Raw genomic sequence first — 15,122 nt, 5'->3', positions numbered from 1 at the left:
TGGGATGACGTCAAATTCAAGATGGATGGAATCACAGCGGCAGCGGCGGCTGCGGGTTGCGCGAGCCGAGTGTGAGAGGAGAGGGACCCGGCGCCTGCCCCGGGGCTGAAGAGCGGTGAGTAGCCGTCACGTCCCGCGCCCTAGGAGGACGTCGGGCCCTGTTCGGGGCTACGGCCTCCCCGCAAAACGCGGCCTTTCCTGACGTAACTCTGAGGTGATTTCTCTCCTTTTTTCCTCCACCAGTGGGTTGCGGGCGCCGGGCCCTTCTACGCGTGCGCGGGGCCGCGGTCCTCACGGAGCATGCTCAGACTCCCACGTAGCCCAATGTGTCTTTACACTGCGCATGCTTTATGCCCGCACTTGGCCTCGCCCTCGCTCCTGCGCATGCTCGGCCTCCGGCCCGCTGAGCTGCTAACCCTAGCCGGGGTGGCCTGGGTAAGCCAGGGAGTGCAGTCGGGGCGCGCGCCCCCACAGAACCGTTGAGACGCCGCTGCAGGCAATGGTGCACACTCCGGGCCCGGCGGCACGCGGGCTCAAGACCGGGTAGCCGGGCAGCACCCCGCACCTGCCGCGGTTGGAGCGTGACAGCCTGTCGGTCAGCTCCCCCGCAGACACCTCCTGAGCCCCTGCCGCCCCTTTCCCTCCCCAGAAAGACCCTCCTCGCCCTGGGACTTAGAGCAGAAGACCTCCCTGCAGCCCTTCCGTCTCCCAGGCCTGGTTATCAGGAGCACCTTGAGTGTCCCTCTGAAGAGAACGCACCTTGTAATCAAAGAACCGTGCGCTGTGCATCCCTGAGACCCTGGGTGCTGGAGAACCACACACTTCAGCACTTTGTAGGGAGCTTTAGACAGATACTTCTTGAGGTTGCCTGACTCAGAGTGTGCGGTGTTGAGGGACACTGAGCAGCCCTCCGAAGCCTGGATTTTTTGCGTTGGTGCATGAGCTCCAAACTCCTCTACGTCCTCAGACATCTGTGTTACAGCATAGTCCGGTGATTGTTCATCAGCATGACCCTGAGTCATGAGTTCCTGGATTTGTTTCATGAACTTCTCCACCTTCTTTAAAAGGGCCAAAAATAGGTTAATCCATGTTAGCGTTTCCACCGAAAACACTCCTCCATGTCTGGCAATTAGTCATTATCCTTAACTTTACCCCTAAATATTGGCGTTAAAGAAGAAATTTGGCTTACTTAAAAGTGACTCTAATTCAGCCTATCCACTTACCAATATAGCATTTTTATTTAATGAAATGAAGTATAGGGAGGAAATAGAAATTGTCGATAGAAGCTCTCCCTCAAGGAATTGACAGTATTATGTGGTGGGGGAAGTTAGGTATGGGAACACTAAAAGCAACAAAAGGGGTCTCCAGACAAGATGATAACTTGAGAAGCCATTTTAGTTGTCCCTGTACCAGAGCTGATTGAGGACTGGATTTACAGGTATCAGAGACTGGCCAGAGGGCAAAGGAAAGAAAATACCTTTCTGCCTGAAGAGACCTGGCTGACATCACCCCAAACTAAGGAGGCAATGTATGAAGACAAGCAGGGGGGAGGGTGTGGATCACAGTGCCAAGTAGGGCAAGTGGGATACTGAAATGGATCTGTTCATAAGGCAGCCAGGGACTGAAGTCTGAGGAAGTCTGAGCAGAGATACAGGTGGAATCGTAATTCAATTGCTAGTGTAATTACAGAAGTTCAGAAAAAAAAAAGCTTAGGAAATGTCCTGTGCTGGGTCCTATGGGGCTCTGAAGAGATAAAGGTGAGAAGTCTAGTGAACTTTCTCTGCATGGTAGACCCCTGTCAAGCCTGGTGCTAGATAGGAATTCACAGATGAAAACAAGGACTTTTTGAGGGGAGCATGTGGGATCTTCCGAGGTCTCCACATACAAAAGCTGATGCATTGAAATCACACTAGGGCACTATTGCAGAGGAATGTAGTATTGCTGTTGGCAAATTGCAAAAGCTTTTATAGTTCCACGGTGGCCAAGTAAAGGAGAAGTAGAAGTTACTTTTAAGTTTCAGAAACTGGAAATGCAGGTTTATGGGTTACTTGGTAAGGAGTGACACCCAGGTATGGTACAGAGAGAACTGACATTAGTCAGAGAAGCCTGTGTGCTAGTCTGTAGTCTGTTTTTTTCTAGAAAATAATAATTAAAAAAAAACAAATTGTAGTCTAAAACAGGACAGTAAAGTGGCCAACTTTATTTAGAGAAAGCCATCAAAGAGCTTCATTTTTACTCCTTAGTTTGAGTAGAGAGTGGAAAATAATCACATATTTATTCTGTAGGATCCCAAGTTGGGCATCATGGGGAGTGTCAGAAGTAATGTATTGGACTTTAAAGAGCTTGCAATCCTAGTGGGACACACAGCCAACTAGCATACAACAGTGAATAAACACAATGTAGTGGTGTGCCTGTTCAGTGTGGCAAAGGATGACAAGGGTTTGTAACCCACATTGGCCTGGACTCACCCTCCTCCTATGTCAGCCTCCCAAGTGCTGGGTGTAGAAATGTGCCACACTGGATTTGGTTTACTTGTTCTAAGCTTAAGTAAGTTAATAGCTATGTTTTCTGACCTGCTTTAATTTAGTATACAGACCAGTGACCTAAACAACACAGTTACAGAAACTGGAAATTGGAAAGATGTTGTTGGCAGGCCAGGTGTCTTCTGGGGTCTCTGCCCTTGGCTTGTAGACAGCATCTTCTTATATCTTCATAGGATCTTCCCTCCATGTTTGTCTCTGTTCTAATTCTTTATTTAAAGATATTGGTTTTATTGGACTAAGTTTAATTTAATTAGCTGTATAAAGACTTCAGCCCCAAATATGATTGCCTTTTGAGGTGCAGAGGTTAGGACTTCTCCATACGAACTCAGGATGTTGCCTGGGAATGTTCAGCCCTAAGGGGTTCCCAATGAGTAGAACTTTAGCTGAGTTGAAAAAGGAGTTTATCACAATCAGGATGGTTCAGGTTGAGTGGTGGAGGTGGTCAGATGGCAGATTTGTGTCTCTAGAACAGAAACAGGGAAAAGTCACAGGAGGTAACTAAAGAATTTTAAAAGTAGTCTAAATACAGATGTCTATAGAGACTTGAAGGTCTTTTATTAAAGATTTTGTGTTTTAGTCTCCTTTGTTTTAACTAGGATAGAGGGGGCTATGACATTATCCATTCTTTTCATCTTAACAAAGCATTACAACAAGACGGCTCCTGAGCTCCCTCTGCACTCCTGAGGACTACACCAGCCATCACACTTCTCTCTCCATCAAGATATTTAACACATTAAAATCAGCTTTGGGGGTTTCCTTATTACTAGACAGTGGGGCTTTATCTTGAGTACCCATGTGTTCAGATACATTTAACCATGCCTTGCACATGGAGACAGCCAGTGAGCAAGCTGCTTCTGTGGAAGAGATTGTGTGTTGGTACAGTAATGAAAGCCTTGCTTGAGGTATCTCACATATGAAGAATAAGCATGAAAGACAGGGCAGGATGTAGGCAGCATGCAGAAATATGCCAGAACAGAAACTGACTGGTTGAAAAAGAAATTTATTGTAAGAAATACTTGAGGGCTGGAGAGATGGCTCAGAGGTTAAGAGCACTGACTGTTCTTCCAGAGGTCCTGAGTTCAATTCCCAGCAACCACATGGTGGCTCACAGCCATCTGGTGCCCTCTTCTGGCCAGCAAGCATACAGACAGACAGACAGACAGAACATTGTATACATAATAAATAAATCTTTTTAAAAAATTTTTTTTCAAAAAAAAAAGAAATACTTGGTTATTCTTGAGGTTTGAGGAAAATCTTTGAGGAAAAAAAAAAAAAAAACTTGGGATAAAGCCGGACTCGCTGAACATAGCAGACAATGAGGACTACTGAGAACTCAAGAACAATGGCAATGGGTTTTTGATCCTACTGCACATACTGGCTTTGTGGGAGCCTAGGCAGTTTGGATGCTAACCTTACTAGACCTGGATGGAGGTGGGTGGTCCTTGGACTTCCCACAGGGCAGGGAACCCTGATTGCTCTTTGGGCTGACGAGGGAGGGGGACTTGATTGGGAGAGGGGGGAAATGGGAGGCAGTGGCGGGGAAGAGACAGAAATCTTTAATAAATAAATAAATAAACAAGCAAACAAACTTGAACCACAAAGGACAAAACCAACCCACTTGCAGGAATGTATGAGTCAGGCACTAGCACGTTGAATTTTCAGCCCACACTAAGATCAATCCATCAGTTCTACTCAGCTATTGCCCTTGTCTTGTCATGTACTGTAGTCTAGGGAGGAAGTTTCTAGTTGGCTTGGTATTCAGTAGTGTCTACAACCGTCAGCTTGCACTTGCTAGGCACAAGTGTTCTCCCAAAGCAGCACAGAAGGTCTCTGCAGACCAGCAGAGGCTGCTTGTCTGCTGCATAGCTAAGAATCTAAACTGCTACAGTGGAGCCGCCCTCTGGCTGAGGCTGACAGTCTGCTCTTTAGCAAGAGAGAGACTGAAATGTGTTGAAGTGGAGTACAGTAACTTGATACCATGAAGGATCCCCTCAGCCAGTCTGGCTTTGAAACCTGAGGCACTTGAGATAATTTTTAGATGTCTGCAATGTTACCAGGTGAGTGCTGATAAAACTGAAGCTCAGCGCCAGCTTCCTGTCACCATGTAGTAAAATCAAGTGGAGAGAGAAGTGAGGACCTGGGGATCGGCTGTGTGTGTAGTTAAGTGCTGGGTGTTCATCTGTGTCACCGGATCCCTAGAGTTCAGGATCGTGTTAGGTTTTTGTCAGCACTCTCCAGCATGGCACAGGGACAGTGTTCCCAGAACTTAGGTTAGAAAAGGGACATTTCCCACAGAGCTCTTAGAGTTTTTTGGACTAGCCCAGAGCCTAGGTCATTTGTAATAATCTTTAGCTATTGAACCAGTCTCTTAAATTAAAATAGGGGAAATTGTTTTGAACCCTTTCCATCTCCTCCTCACCCTCCCTTGGTAGTGTCCTACTGTGTTTTTGACTATGTGCTTCTCTTTCTTATACACTTATCCCCACATACTCTGTTCCAAAAGTACCTACCTTCCTTAAACCCCAAAGTCCTTATTCCATGTAACATGAGAATGGAAACACTTGGGTTGAATTAATTTATATTAAGATACAGGTGTCTCACCTCAGCATCTAGTATATCAGAGGCATTTGTGTGATGGCATGAAGTAATTTCATTGAGTCTAGCTGTGAGGGGCCTTAGGGTTCTTCTGGGGAATTGACTTAAGGTCAGGGCAAACTTCAAAAGATTTTAAGCCTGGGCTAATCAGATAACATTCATGGAAGTTCTGAGCCTTTGGCTTTAACTTCAATACCAAGTGAGTCCCAAGCCTTTCCTGATGTCACTTAATCATCCACCCTCCCACCTCCTGGCCACTTTGACAGTCTCCTGACATGAATGTTCTTCCATATTCTTGCCTTCTTTATCACATTGTTGTCTGCCCAGTCACAGGAATGTGAGGTGCAGGAGAACAGGAAGCCAGCCTGCAAGCTCACCTCCCACCATCAGCACCTCTGTGATGCACAGTGTGCAGCGGGCTCACAAACACTCGGGAGAGGAAGAGAGAAGGAAGATGTGTACTTGCCAGGTGGGATTTGCTCTGGACCTTTCGCAAGTTGCTTTGTTTATGTCTCGTGAGATTTCTACATGGTATAGGTAGGGCTAGCACTGAGCAGGCAAGGATACTACTGCTCAGAAAAGATGAGCAGTCCTAATAAGATTGCCTTCCTAAAAGATGGCAGTAGACCAAAGACTTCTCTGTGGATAGCAATCTACCCTGAGCTTTTACTGTAATAATTCTCTCCGTTCTCTCCTCGCCACTCCCCCCTTGAAGCTCCAGGAAACAACATGAAGTAGAACTGTCTCAGGCAGAGTTTAGAAAGGTATTTGTAGGGAGATCCAAGTGATGAGAAGTCAGCCTATTTCAGAATCTGGCTTTCTAGGGAAGTTTGTCTCAGCTGCTTCTGCTCTTCGGGGGGCCTTTTCTTCTACAGCCCAGTACCTTCCAGGATTTTCTGCCATGGTTAAGTGATGGGATTTCTGCATTAATGAGTCAGGTGGAGGTGAGGACACTAATAGCTGTGTGGTTTGTACATGAGATTTGTTGCTGCTGTGAGTTGTAGCTAACTCATGCACGAAAATGAGTCTGCCGTACCTTAACATTGATTGAGAAAGTACACCTAGCGGCGTAACTGCTGTTCTGATGCCTGAGCAGCTGAGACACCAACAGGTCAGGTCCAGAGGGTTCGTCTGCACTTCCCCATCATAGCGTACGGGGTTGCCAGACAACACTCAGAAGCTCTGCTTTTCCCCTTTGCTTGTTCTCTCAAGACAGTGTTTATACTTTAGTTGCTAAACTCAATAAACAGTTATACCTGCTGTAACCAAATGTAAGAATTCAAATAGTCCTAGTTTTCAGGTAGACCAGGACTGGGACCATGTTTTCAAGTACTTAAAATAGAATTAAAGTGAAGGTGAATCATACCTCCTAGCCTTCTCTTCCGTCTCTCCAGAGACTGTAGGAACAGGTGTCATTCCTCTGCTTATGATTTCCAGTGTCTTCATTTTGGTTCCCGAAGCCTTTCATCTAGATCAGCATCATGACACTTTCCAGGAAGACTTTAGTTCTCTCTTCTGTGTGGTGCTGCACGTACTGCCCCTGTCCCTTTGTGGGTTACCTTACCTTTCCTGCCTGGGTCTTCCCCATGCTGGGTTTGGTGGCTATCACCTATACTGCATCGCCTATGGTATCCATAGACATTGTTCTGTACCTGCATAACTGCACAGTGTCAACAGGTTGTTGTATGCTATTCCTATGCAAGACTAAACTCCAGGAACTAGGCTGTGCCTGGTTTTTTTTGTTTTGTTTTGTTTTGGTTTTTTTTTTTTTTTGATATCCTATGTGGTTAGAGTTTTAGCACATTCTGGCTAACTTGCACCTGTGGTTTTAGGCTGTCTTGGTGTCTTGGTTTTTCTCTCAAAAGTAGAACCTGAAACAACAGTTTAGATATAGATGTTTGTGTGGGCAGAGATTCCAGGGAGCTCAGAGAAGGAAATAGAAAGATGCAAAGGCAAGATTGATAAATTGTCACTCACCTGTAGAGTGTCAGAACTGAAACCCCTAGAAAAGGAGAGGCAAAGAGGGAAGCAGCCTGATTTCTCTGCCAAATCCATTTCAACAAAGGCCATAGTTTTCCCTGTCCTGGCAAGGTCCTTGACTCTTCCTGTTGTTCTGTGGTTACTCCATTAGGAAACCTAATGGCTCTGCCTTTACACCCAGTACCAGCCTCTGCCAAGCCATCGTGGCAGTAGCCTCCTCTTTTGTCCTTTGGTTTGTTGTCTGCTGTCCACAATAAAGCCAGATATGTTATAATTAAGACATAACTCAGGCTTATTCCCTGTGGTCTTCCCAATGCCTCACCCCCATTTCCTACACTGAACAATCCTTTTCCAGCTACGCAGCCTTACAGTCTGACTCCTGAGATGATATTGTCTGTGACTCCCAGCTCTGTTGGCTCTAGTTCTACATGACCTTAGTTCTTTCCTCTGTTGTGTTGACTTTACTTCTTAATCTCCAGGCTTATGCCTGCTCTCTTGAGTCTTCTCAGATGTACTTCCATGAGTGATTGGATAGGTAGATGGATGGATTTTAGGTAGGTAGGCACTATTTGTAGGTAAGTGATGCCCCTCAGCAGCATTGTGTGGAAGCTGTTACTATCCCTGTTTGCTGTGCAAGGGAAAGATTGGGACGTACATTAACTGACTAGCCCAGAACATAGGTGACTCTGACCTCCCAGAAAAAAATTCTTTTACCACTCATCTGGATGCATACTTGCACACAGAGCATATGTCTGTCTATCTGAAACTGCTTTCCCAAACCCTTGACACACTTAGTATTTTCTAACATTTTCTCTCTTGGTGCTTTATCTGTTCTTAATTGCTGGTTTCAGTCACTTGAGAAATACCTTCCTATCCTTTGCTTCTGGTCTGCTGTTTCCCTTGTGTCAACATCTCCAGAAGTTTTCAGTGCTACAGACTGCCAGTGCTGGCTGAGTCAGTCCTGTGGTTCCGCTGACCCCTGTGAAAAATGAGACGTGTCTTTATTCAGATGCGTGGTTCTTACAGTGAACTAGGAGTGAGGGAGAAATGGAAATGGAAGAAAAGGATCTAATCCAAGCTACATGTCACTGTTAAAGAAAAGCAGGCAGGAATGAAGAGAAACCTGGTGGGTGCTAGATTCATCTCTAGTGGCAGAGCCACACCCCTGTCTGCATCTTGTAATCTATTCTTTCTGAAAACCAAAGAGCCCAGTCTCCGAGTGACCAGTAAAGGCTGCCCCTGGAGAGCTGGGGGCTGGGGACTTGTTGGCTTACATCTGGGGCTGGGTGTGGTCCTTGGCAGCATTCCTTCTAGAATAAGCCTGTCAAAGATGTATCTAGTCACTGTGGATACATTCTAATAGTAAAAATCAGTGTCTGTCTCTATCTCTCTCTTTCTCTGTCCTATCCCCGTCACCTCCACCCCCCACCCCACCCCCGTGGTGCTGGTGTTGGGATTCGGGGCCTTACTCTACCACTAAGCTACATCATCCTCCCAGTTCTATGACAATACTGTTAGTAGGAGTCAGTGATAGAAAACCAGACCACGAGAGGAGGTGCTCATAGAGCAGAGCCCACACATCATGTCCCATGAGCAACCTGCTTTATGCTAGAGCACCAGGGAGGGAGTGGAAATCTAGACCGTCTCCTTTGATACTAACTTAGGCCTATTCTTGCAGTCCTGACAGTTAGCTGTACATTTATTGTTTGCTGTAGAAGCTTGCACATCTAATCTTTGCCACATACTTGCAAGAAGGCGCAGTTGTTACCTTACTTGACACACAGCCCTGTGTACAGAGGACATCAGCTCACAGGGTAGAGCTAGCACCTCAGCCAAGTGTCTGGCCCCAAAACTCACACTCACCAAGTTGCCTTCTCTTACCTTTAGGTTTGAGAAGAATATCAGTGACCCTTCAGTTCAAACTCCCTAATCAACTTTACAGTCAGGCTAAAGTTCTCTATGCTGTTGAAAATGACTAGTGAGAAAATAGCATTTAAAAAATCGCAAGCAATTAGTGTAAGAAAGAAAACAACCTTTTAATTTTCTAATGTGTCTAACCTTCATTGAACAGTCTTACCTAGTAATTAGCAAGTAATTCCCTTTCCAGGTTCATTTTAAAAAGTCCACAATCTACTATTAATTTTTGGCAGTCATGTTACATTTAAGTATATATCTTATAAAACAAAATATAAGATAATAAAAACTGAAGTAGGATTATAGACTTGAGGAATTTTGACAATTCAAATTTAGTTTATTTTTTGAATAAACTAAATGTAACCAAGCATCAGATGGATAAGGACCCTAAATGTTAAACCTCATTTTCAAGTGTCACCTATGTGTCTACCTATTAAGTTCGAGCAGGTCTTTCATGGAATACAAATGCTGATGGTCTCACCTTCTGTCTTCCAGATCAATTGCAGGATGGAGGGACTGCTACATTACATCAACCCAGCACATGCCATCTCTCTGCTCAGCGCCCTCAATGAGGAGCGCCTTAAGGGACAGCTATGTGATGTACTCCTGATTGTTGGGGACCAGAAGTTCCGAGCTCATAAGAACGTCTTGGCTGCCAGCAGTGAGTACTTCCAGAGTTTATTCACGAATAAGGAGAACGAGGCACAGACTGTCTTTCAGCTGGACTTCTGTGAGCCTGATGCTTTTGACAACGTTCTGAACTACATTTACTCTTCCTCCCTTTTTGTGGAGAAGGGCAGCCTTGCTGCTGTGCAGGAACTGGGGTATAGCCTTGGTATCTCCTTCCTGACCAACATCGTTGCCAAAGCCCCTCAGGCTCCTTTTCCAGCCTGTCCCAACAGGAAAAGAGTTCCGGTGGAAGATGACGAGACCAGCTCTCAAAAGCGAAGTGTCATCGTGTGTCAGGGCAGAAGCGAAGTGCCAGGGAAAGCCAGTGGTCCAGCTGTGCAGGACCTCAGCCATGCTGCCCTGGCGTCCCCGAGTGGTGCAGTCAAGACCAGCACCAGTAAGCCACATGTGGCCAAGCCGCCAGAGCAGCTTCACAGCCTGTCCTTAAATGAAAAGAGTTGGCCGAAGGATAGTGCTGCAGTATATGCAAAGTCTGTGGAACAACCTGGGGCTTTGGATGATCCTAACAGGGGTAGTTTGGTTAAGAGAAACGCAGTCCTACCCTCAAAGCCTTCACAAGATAGGGAGGCCATGGATGATAAACCAGGAGTGAGCAGCCAGCTTCCCAAGGGGAAAGCTATAGAGCTGGCTCTGAAGAGACCACGGCCACCTGTTCTGTCTCTTCGTAGCTCATCAGAGACTCCATATCTCTTAAAAGAGACTAGCAAAGGAGGCAGTCAGGGGGAGGATAGGAACTTGCTCTACTACTCTAAGCTAGGCCTGGTGGTCCCATCCAGTGGGCCCGCCTCTGCAAACCAGAGCATTGACAGAAGTGGCCCGCTAGTGAAAAGCCTCCTCAGGCGGTCACTGTCTATGGACAGCCAGGTGCCTGTCTACTCCCCCTCCATAGATTTGAAGTCGTCCCAGGGATCATCCACAGCAGCAAATGAGGCACCAGGCAGTGTGTTCTGTGCAGTGTCTCAACAGTCCTCTTTAAAAGATGGCAGTGACAAAAAAACCCTGGATGACAGGCCTCAAGTGCTCCAGCCTCATCGCCTCAGGTCCTTCAGTGCGTCTCAGTCAACGGACAGGGAGGGGACCTCCCCTGTGACTGAGGTGCGCATTAAGACTGAGCCTAGCAGCCCTCTGTCGGACCCCTCAGACATCATCCGGGTCACCGTGGGAGATGCAGCAACAACTACGAGAGACCTGCCCCTCAAAACAGAGGAAGACCAGAGGGACATTAGCAGACTCCCAGCAAAAAGAAGGTTCCAGACAGACAGAAGGTCGCCCTTGAAGAAAACAAGGGCAAATGAGCATGGGCCTTCTGTCTCAGAAGAGAACTGTGAGGAGGGCAGGAGCCCTCCTTCCCTTGACAGCAACTTCCCAGATTCTGAATTAAACAGAGAGGAGTTTGGTGAGTTGGAGGGGACGAGACCAAACAAAAAATTTAAATGCAAACATTGCCTTAAGATTTTTAGATCAACCGCGGGTCTTCACCGCCATGTTAACATGTACCATAACCCAGAGAAGCCTTACGCTTGTGACATCTGTCACAAGAGGTTTCATACCAACTTCAAAGTGTGGACACACTGTCAGACCCAACACGGCATAGTGAAGAACCCATCGCCAGCCTCTAGTTCCCATGCAGTGTTGGATGAGAAATTCCAAAGGAAACTGATTGACATAGTGAGAGAGAGGGAGATTAAGAAGGCCCTGGTCATTAAGCTCAGGCGCAGCAAGCCTGGCTTCCAGGGACAGAGTAGCTCCCCAGCACAGCAAGTCATCAAGAGGAACTTGCGCTCCCGAGGCAAGGGGGCCTACATTTGTGCCTACTGTGGCAAGGCGTACCGCTTTCTCTCTCAGTATAAGCAGCACATAAAGATGCACCCGGGAGAGAGGCCCCTCGGAGTGAGCAGAGCTGCTAAGCCAAAAGAGCAGGCTCTGGCACGCGCGGTAGAGAGCAAGGAGGTTTTCCCGTGCCGCCTCTGTAATGCTAAGCTCTCTTCTCTTCTAGAGCAAGGCAACCACGAGCGCTTGTGCCGGAATGCCACCGTTTGCCCTTTCTGCAGCCTCAGGTTCTTCTCCCCAGCGCTGAAGCAGGAGCATGAAGACAGGTGTGAGTACAAAAAGCTGACCTGCCTGGAGTGCATGCGCACCTTCAAGTCTTCCTTCAGCATCTGGCGGCACCAGGTGGAAGTGCACAACCAGAACAACATGGCTTTAGCAGAGAACATTTCCCTGCCTACCCTGGACCACAATGGTGAAGTGGCAGCTGCTTCCAGGCCTCAGTCTGAGCCTAGCAAGGTAAACCATGTGACTGCTCCAAAAGAGGACACAGTGTTTAGTGACTCTTCAGAGCAAGTGAACTTCGATTCTGAGGATTCCTCCTGCCTCCCTGAAGACTTGAGTCTTTCAAAGCAACTGAAAGTCCAAGTCAAAGAGGAGCCTGTGGAGGAGGCTGAGGAGGAGACTCCTGAGGCCAGTGCAGCTCCCAGGGAGGCTGGTCCCAGCAAGGAGGCTGGTCTGTGGCCCTGCGAGAAATGCGGGAAGATGTTCACGGCACACAAGCAGCTGGAACGACACCAGGAGCTGCTGTGTTCCGTGAAGCCCTTCATCTGCCATGTGTGCCACAAAGCCTTCCGTACCAACTTCCGGCTCTGGAGTCACTTCCAGTCCCACATGTCTCAGGCCACAGAGGAGCCTGCACAGAAAGAGGCTGAGGTGTGTCCTGTGCCCACCAATTCCCCCTCACCACCACCTCTGCCACCTCCACCGCCCTTGCCTAAGATCCAGCCCCTGGAGCCCGACAGCCCCACAGGCCTTCCTGAGACTCCGACCCCTGCCACAGAGAAACTGTTTGCACCCCAGGAGTCAGACACCCTCTTCTACCACGCCCCTCCCCTTTCAGCAATCACATTTAAAAGACAGTTCATGTGCAAACTCTGCCATAGGACATTCAAGACCGCTTTCAGTCTTTGGAGTCATGAGCAGACACACAATTAAATGACCTACCCCTCTCACCTGTCACAGAACAGCAGCCCCTGGCTTTGTGAACTGTGTCCTAAGACAACTTTTTTTTTAAAAAAATAATAAAGGTTGGAAACTGTTATGTTTGAATTTAGATTTGGGATAAATTGATGTTGGCTAGGAATGTTCTAACAACTTCAGAAACAAACTCTGAAATATTGTGCTTCTGGACCTCGGCCAGCAGGGCTTTGATTCTGTTACTGTTGAAGTTGAGTTAATGTTGCTGAAATGCATGGTTCCTCATTCCAAGGCATCGCTATAATCACTTGACTGAGGTTTTAGGGTTTTGTTTTCTGGGTAGTGGGATACTAGGGTATTGTTGGGTTTTTGGTTTGGGGTTTTTTAATTTATTATTTTGGACACCTAAGTTTGAAGTAACCCTTAGCCATGTTTGTAAGGCCAAAAACATACAAGGAAGAAAGGGAGTTGTTTGCAGTATTGAGTCAGATTTTAGAATACCTTAGCAATAAGAAAAAAAACAAACCCCCAACTTTAATAAATTATCCTGACACTTGATAAAACAAAAATTTGGTATTTTGTGGTCCTATGAAACTTTTTTATGAAAATTGTGAGAATTTAAATCAGCAATAGTCACACTTAGTTTTTTTTTTTTTTAATAAAATAAGCTGTCAGTCACTTTGTATAATCAGTGATGGTCACATGCTAAGGAAGGCAAAGAAATGGAAGCCTGACTGTGGAGTGCTCAGCAGTCAGCAGCAACAGATTAGTGTAAAACCACTGGACTCTGGTGTGCCGTCTGCACCACAGCGGCTCACAGCTGGCGCTCTGGAACTGACATGGTCTGTGCCAGCTTGAAACTCGGGTGTCGCTGGGGTAGGCGGTACTATCATGAGGTTAGCGCAGCACAGCCTGACCACATCCTAGACCACCTTTCATTCTAGGCCTTCCGAGATTAGAGGAAGTGCCACGTTGTAGCTTCCGTGTGCTCTCCAAGAACTGTCTGCACAACATACGCATTTCTGCCTGTCTGATGTGAGGACTTCTGTGGGAGTATTGACGTGGATAGCAGTGAGAAGTCACTCTCTGACATGCGAATGTGTATTGAAACACTAGCAAAGGTCCAAAATTAGTTTTTGCAACTTGATTTGGTACTTAGGGTTTGAGCTTCTTTTTTTCTGTTCCGTGTAGGTTGTAATTAAAACTCTCTCCATAGGCGATATCCAAAGTTCAGTGGAGTAATTCAAAAGGCAAACTTCTGATTTCACTCCCTCGAGGGAGGAACACACCTGGAAAGAAAATTAGGGGAGGAGAAATTCCCTATTCACTTTTGCTGTATGCTGTCTTCACATTTTCAAGGTGTGCTCTAGCAGAGACACCACCCGTCTGCTCACCAGCATCCTACACCCATGGTAGCAAACATTTTTATAAAATAGTCATTGACTTTATATACTCTAGAAGCTATACGTGGAATTTTGACCTTTATCCTTTCACTTGAAAAGGCTATTGAAAATCCATAAATATGTCTGCATTTCCTATTTCATTCCTTAAATTTTCAGGAAGGGGAAATAAAATTAGGTTGCAGTTACTGATTCTTGCCATCTGCTCTTTTGAACTATGCATTTTAAAGATGAACTAAAAGTGTCCACCTTTAATGAGTGAAGCTAGTGCCAGGCTAGGTAGCTGTCCATTGAACTCATTCCATGTGGCGAGTGTCTGGTCTCTCCCTCTAAGCCCCTTGGAGTGTCACTTTTCTTAGGACCATCTCCCTGCATGGTCATCTCCTGTGTAGCTACAGAGCGATAATCTCCAATCCTGGCATTGCTAGTACAGTGCCCCAGGACTTGAACCTATGCTACATTTTTGAAAATTTATAAAATAACATTGTTGTAAAAAAAATAAATAAAAAGTATTTTTGATCTAAATGTAGGGTCTACATATCTGTTAGGTTTTACAAATTACCAGTGTTTGTCACCTTTTTTGTTTAGAATAAAACATAAGATTTCAAATAAAATTTTGAACCAAAAACATTTATAATGCAGTTGTGGTTTTTCTATTGCTTTTTATACTGTATCTTAAAGGACGTCAGACTGAAAGAGTTTATTTTGGTGTCAAAAACTATCCTTCCACTCATGTAACTATTTTAAATGCTAAGAAACAAAATAATGAAAGATGTTAATCACTGTATTCAGTAAACAGTTTTTTAGAGGATGTTTATTTCAGCCAGCAGGCAGATATTTGGTGTTCAATAAATAGGTCTTTCACCATTGTAAATCTTTAGATAGTAAAGATATTCTTGTAAATGTTTTTCTGATTGTAATTAATTTTTGCAAGTATGGAAAGCACATTGTTTCTTGTAATTATTTAAGATGCCTGCTTTTTATGCAGTTGTGGAAAGAATGTAAACTGTTTTAATATATTCTTTGTTAACCT

The 15,122-nt window shown here is 45.8% G+C and overlaps 1 protein-coding gene across 5 annotated transcripts; it reads left to right on the top strand.

Moving 5' to 3' along the window:
- Position 1: 1 nt before the first annotated feature.
- On the top strand, positions 2 to 15,121 carry Zbtb21 (zinc finger and BTB domain containing 21). 5 transcript variants are annotated; one of them, XM_050162083.1, is made up of 3 exons: positions 2 to 115; positions 5,466 to 5,607; positions 9,528 to 15,121. In XM_050162083.1, exons 2-3 carry the CDS (start codon positions 5,539 to 5,541, stop codon positions 12,705 to 12,707), a joined length of 3,249 nt encoding a protein of 1,082 aa, XP_050018040.1. In that variant the 5' UTR covers positions 2 to 115; positions 5,466 to 5,538; the 3' UTR covers positions 12,708 to 15,121. The 5 variants fall into 5 exon arrangements, with proteins under 5 accessions (XP_050018040.1, XP_050018042.1, XP_050018041.1 ...); XM_050162084.1 differs by having other exon boundaries at positions 19 to 214; XM_050162086.1 differs by lacking the exon at positions 2 to 115 and having other exon boundaries at positions 4,088 to 5,607; positions 9,528 to 11,118; positions 11,719 to 15,121.
- Position 15,122: the final 1 nt, after the last annotated feature.

Source organism: Alexandromys fortis, unplaced genomic scaffold, assembly GCF_014885135.2.
Source record: "Alexandromys fortis isolate MF-2015 unplaced genomic scaffold, M_Fortis_MF-2015_v1.1 scaffold_128, whole genome shotgun sequence".
NCBI lineage: Eukaryota > Metazoa > Chordata > Mammalia > Rodentia > Cricetidae > Alexandromys > Alexandromys fortis.
This window is presented reverse-complemented; position numbering and strand designations above follow the sequence as displayed.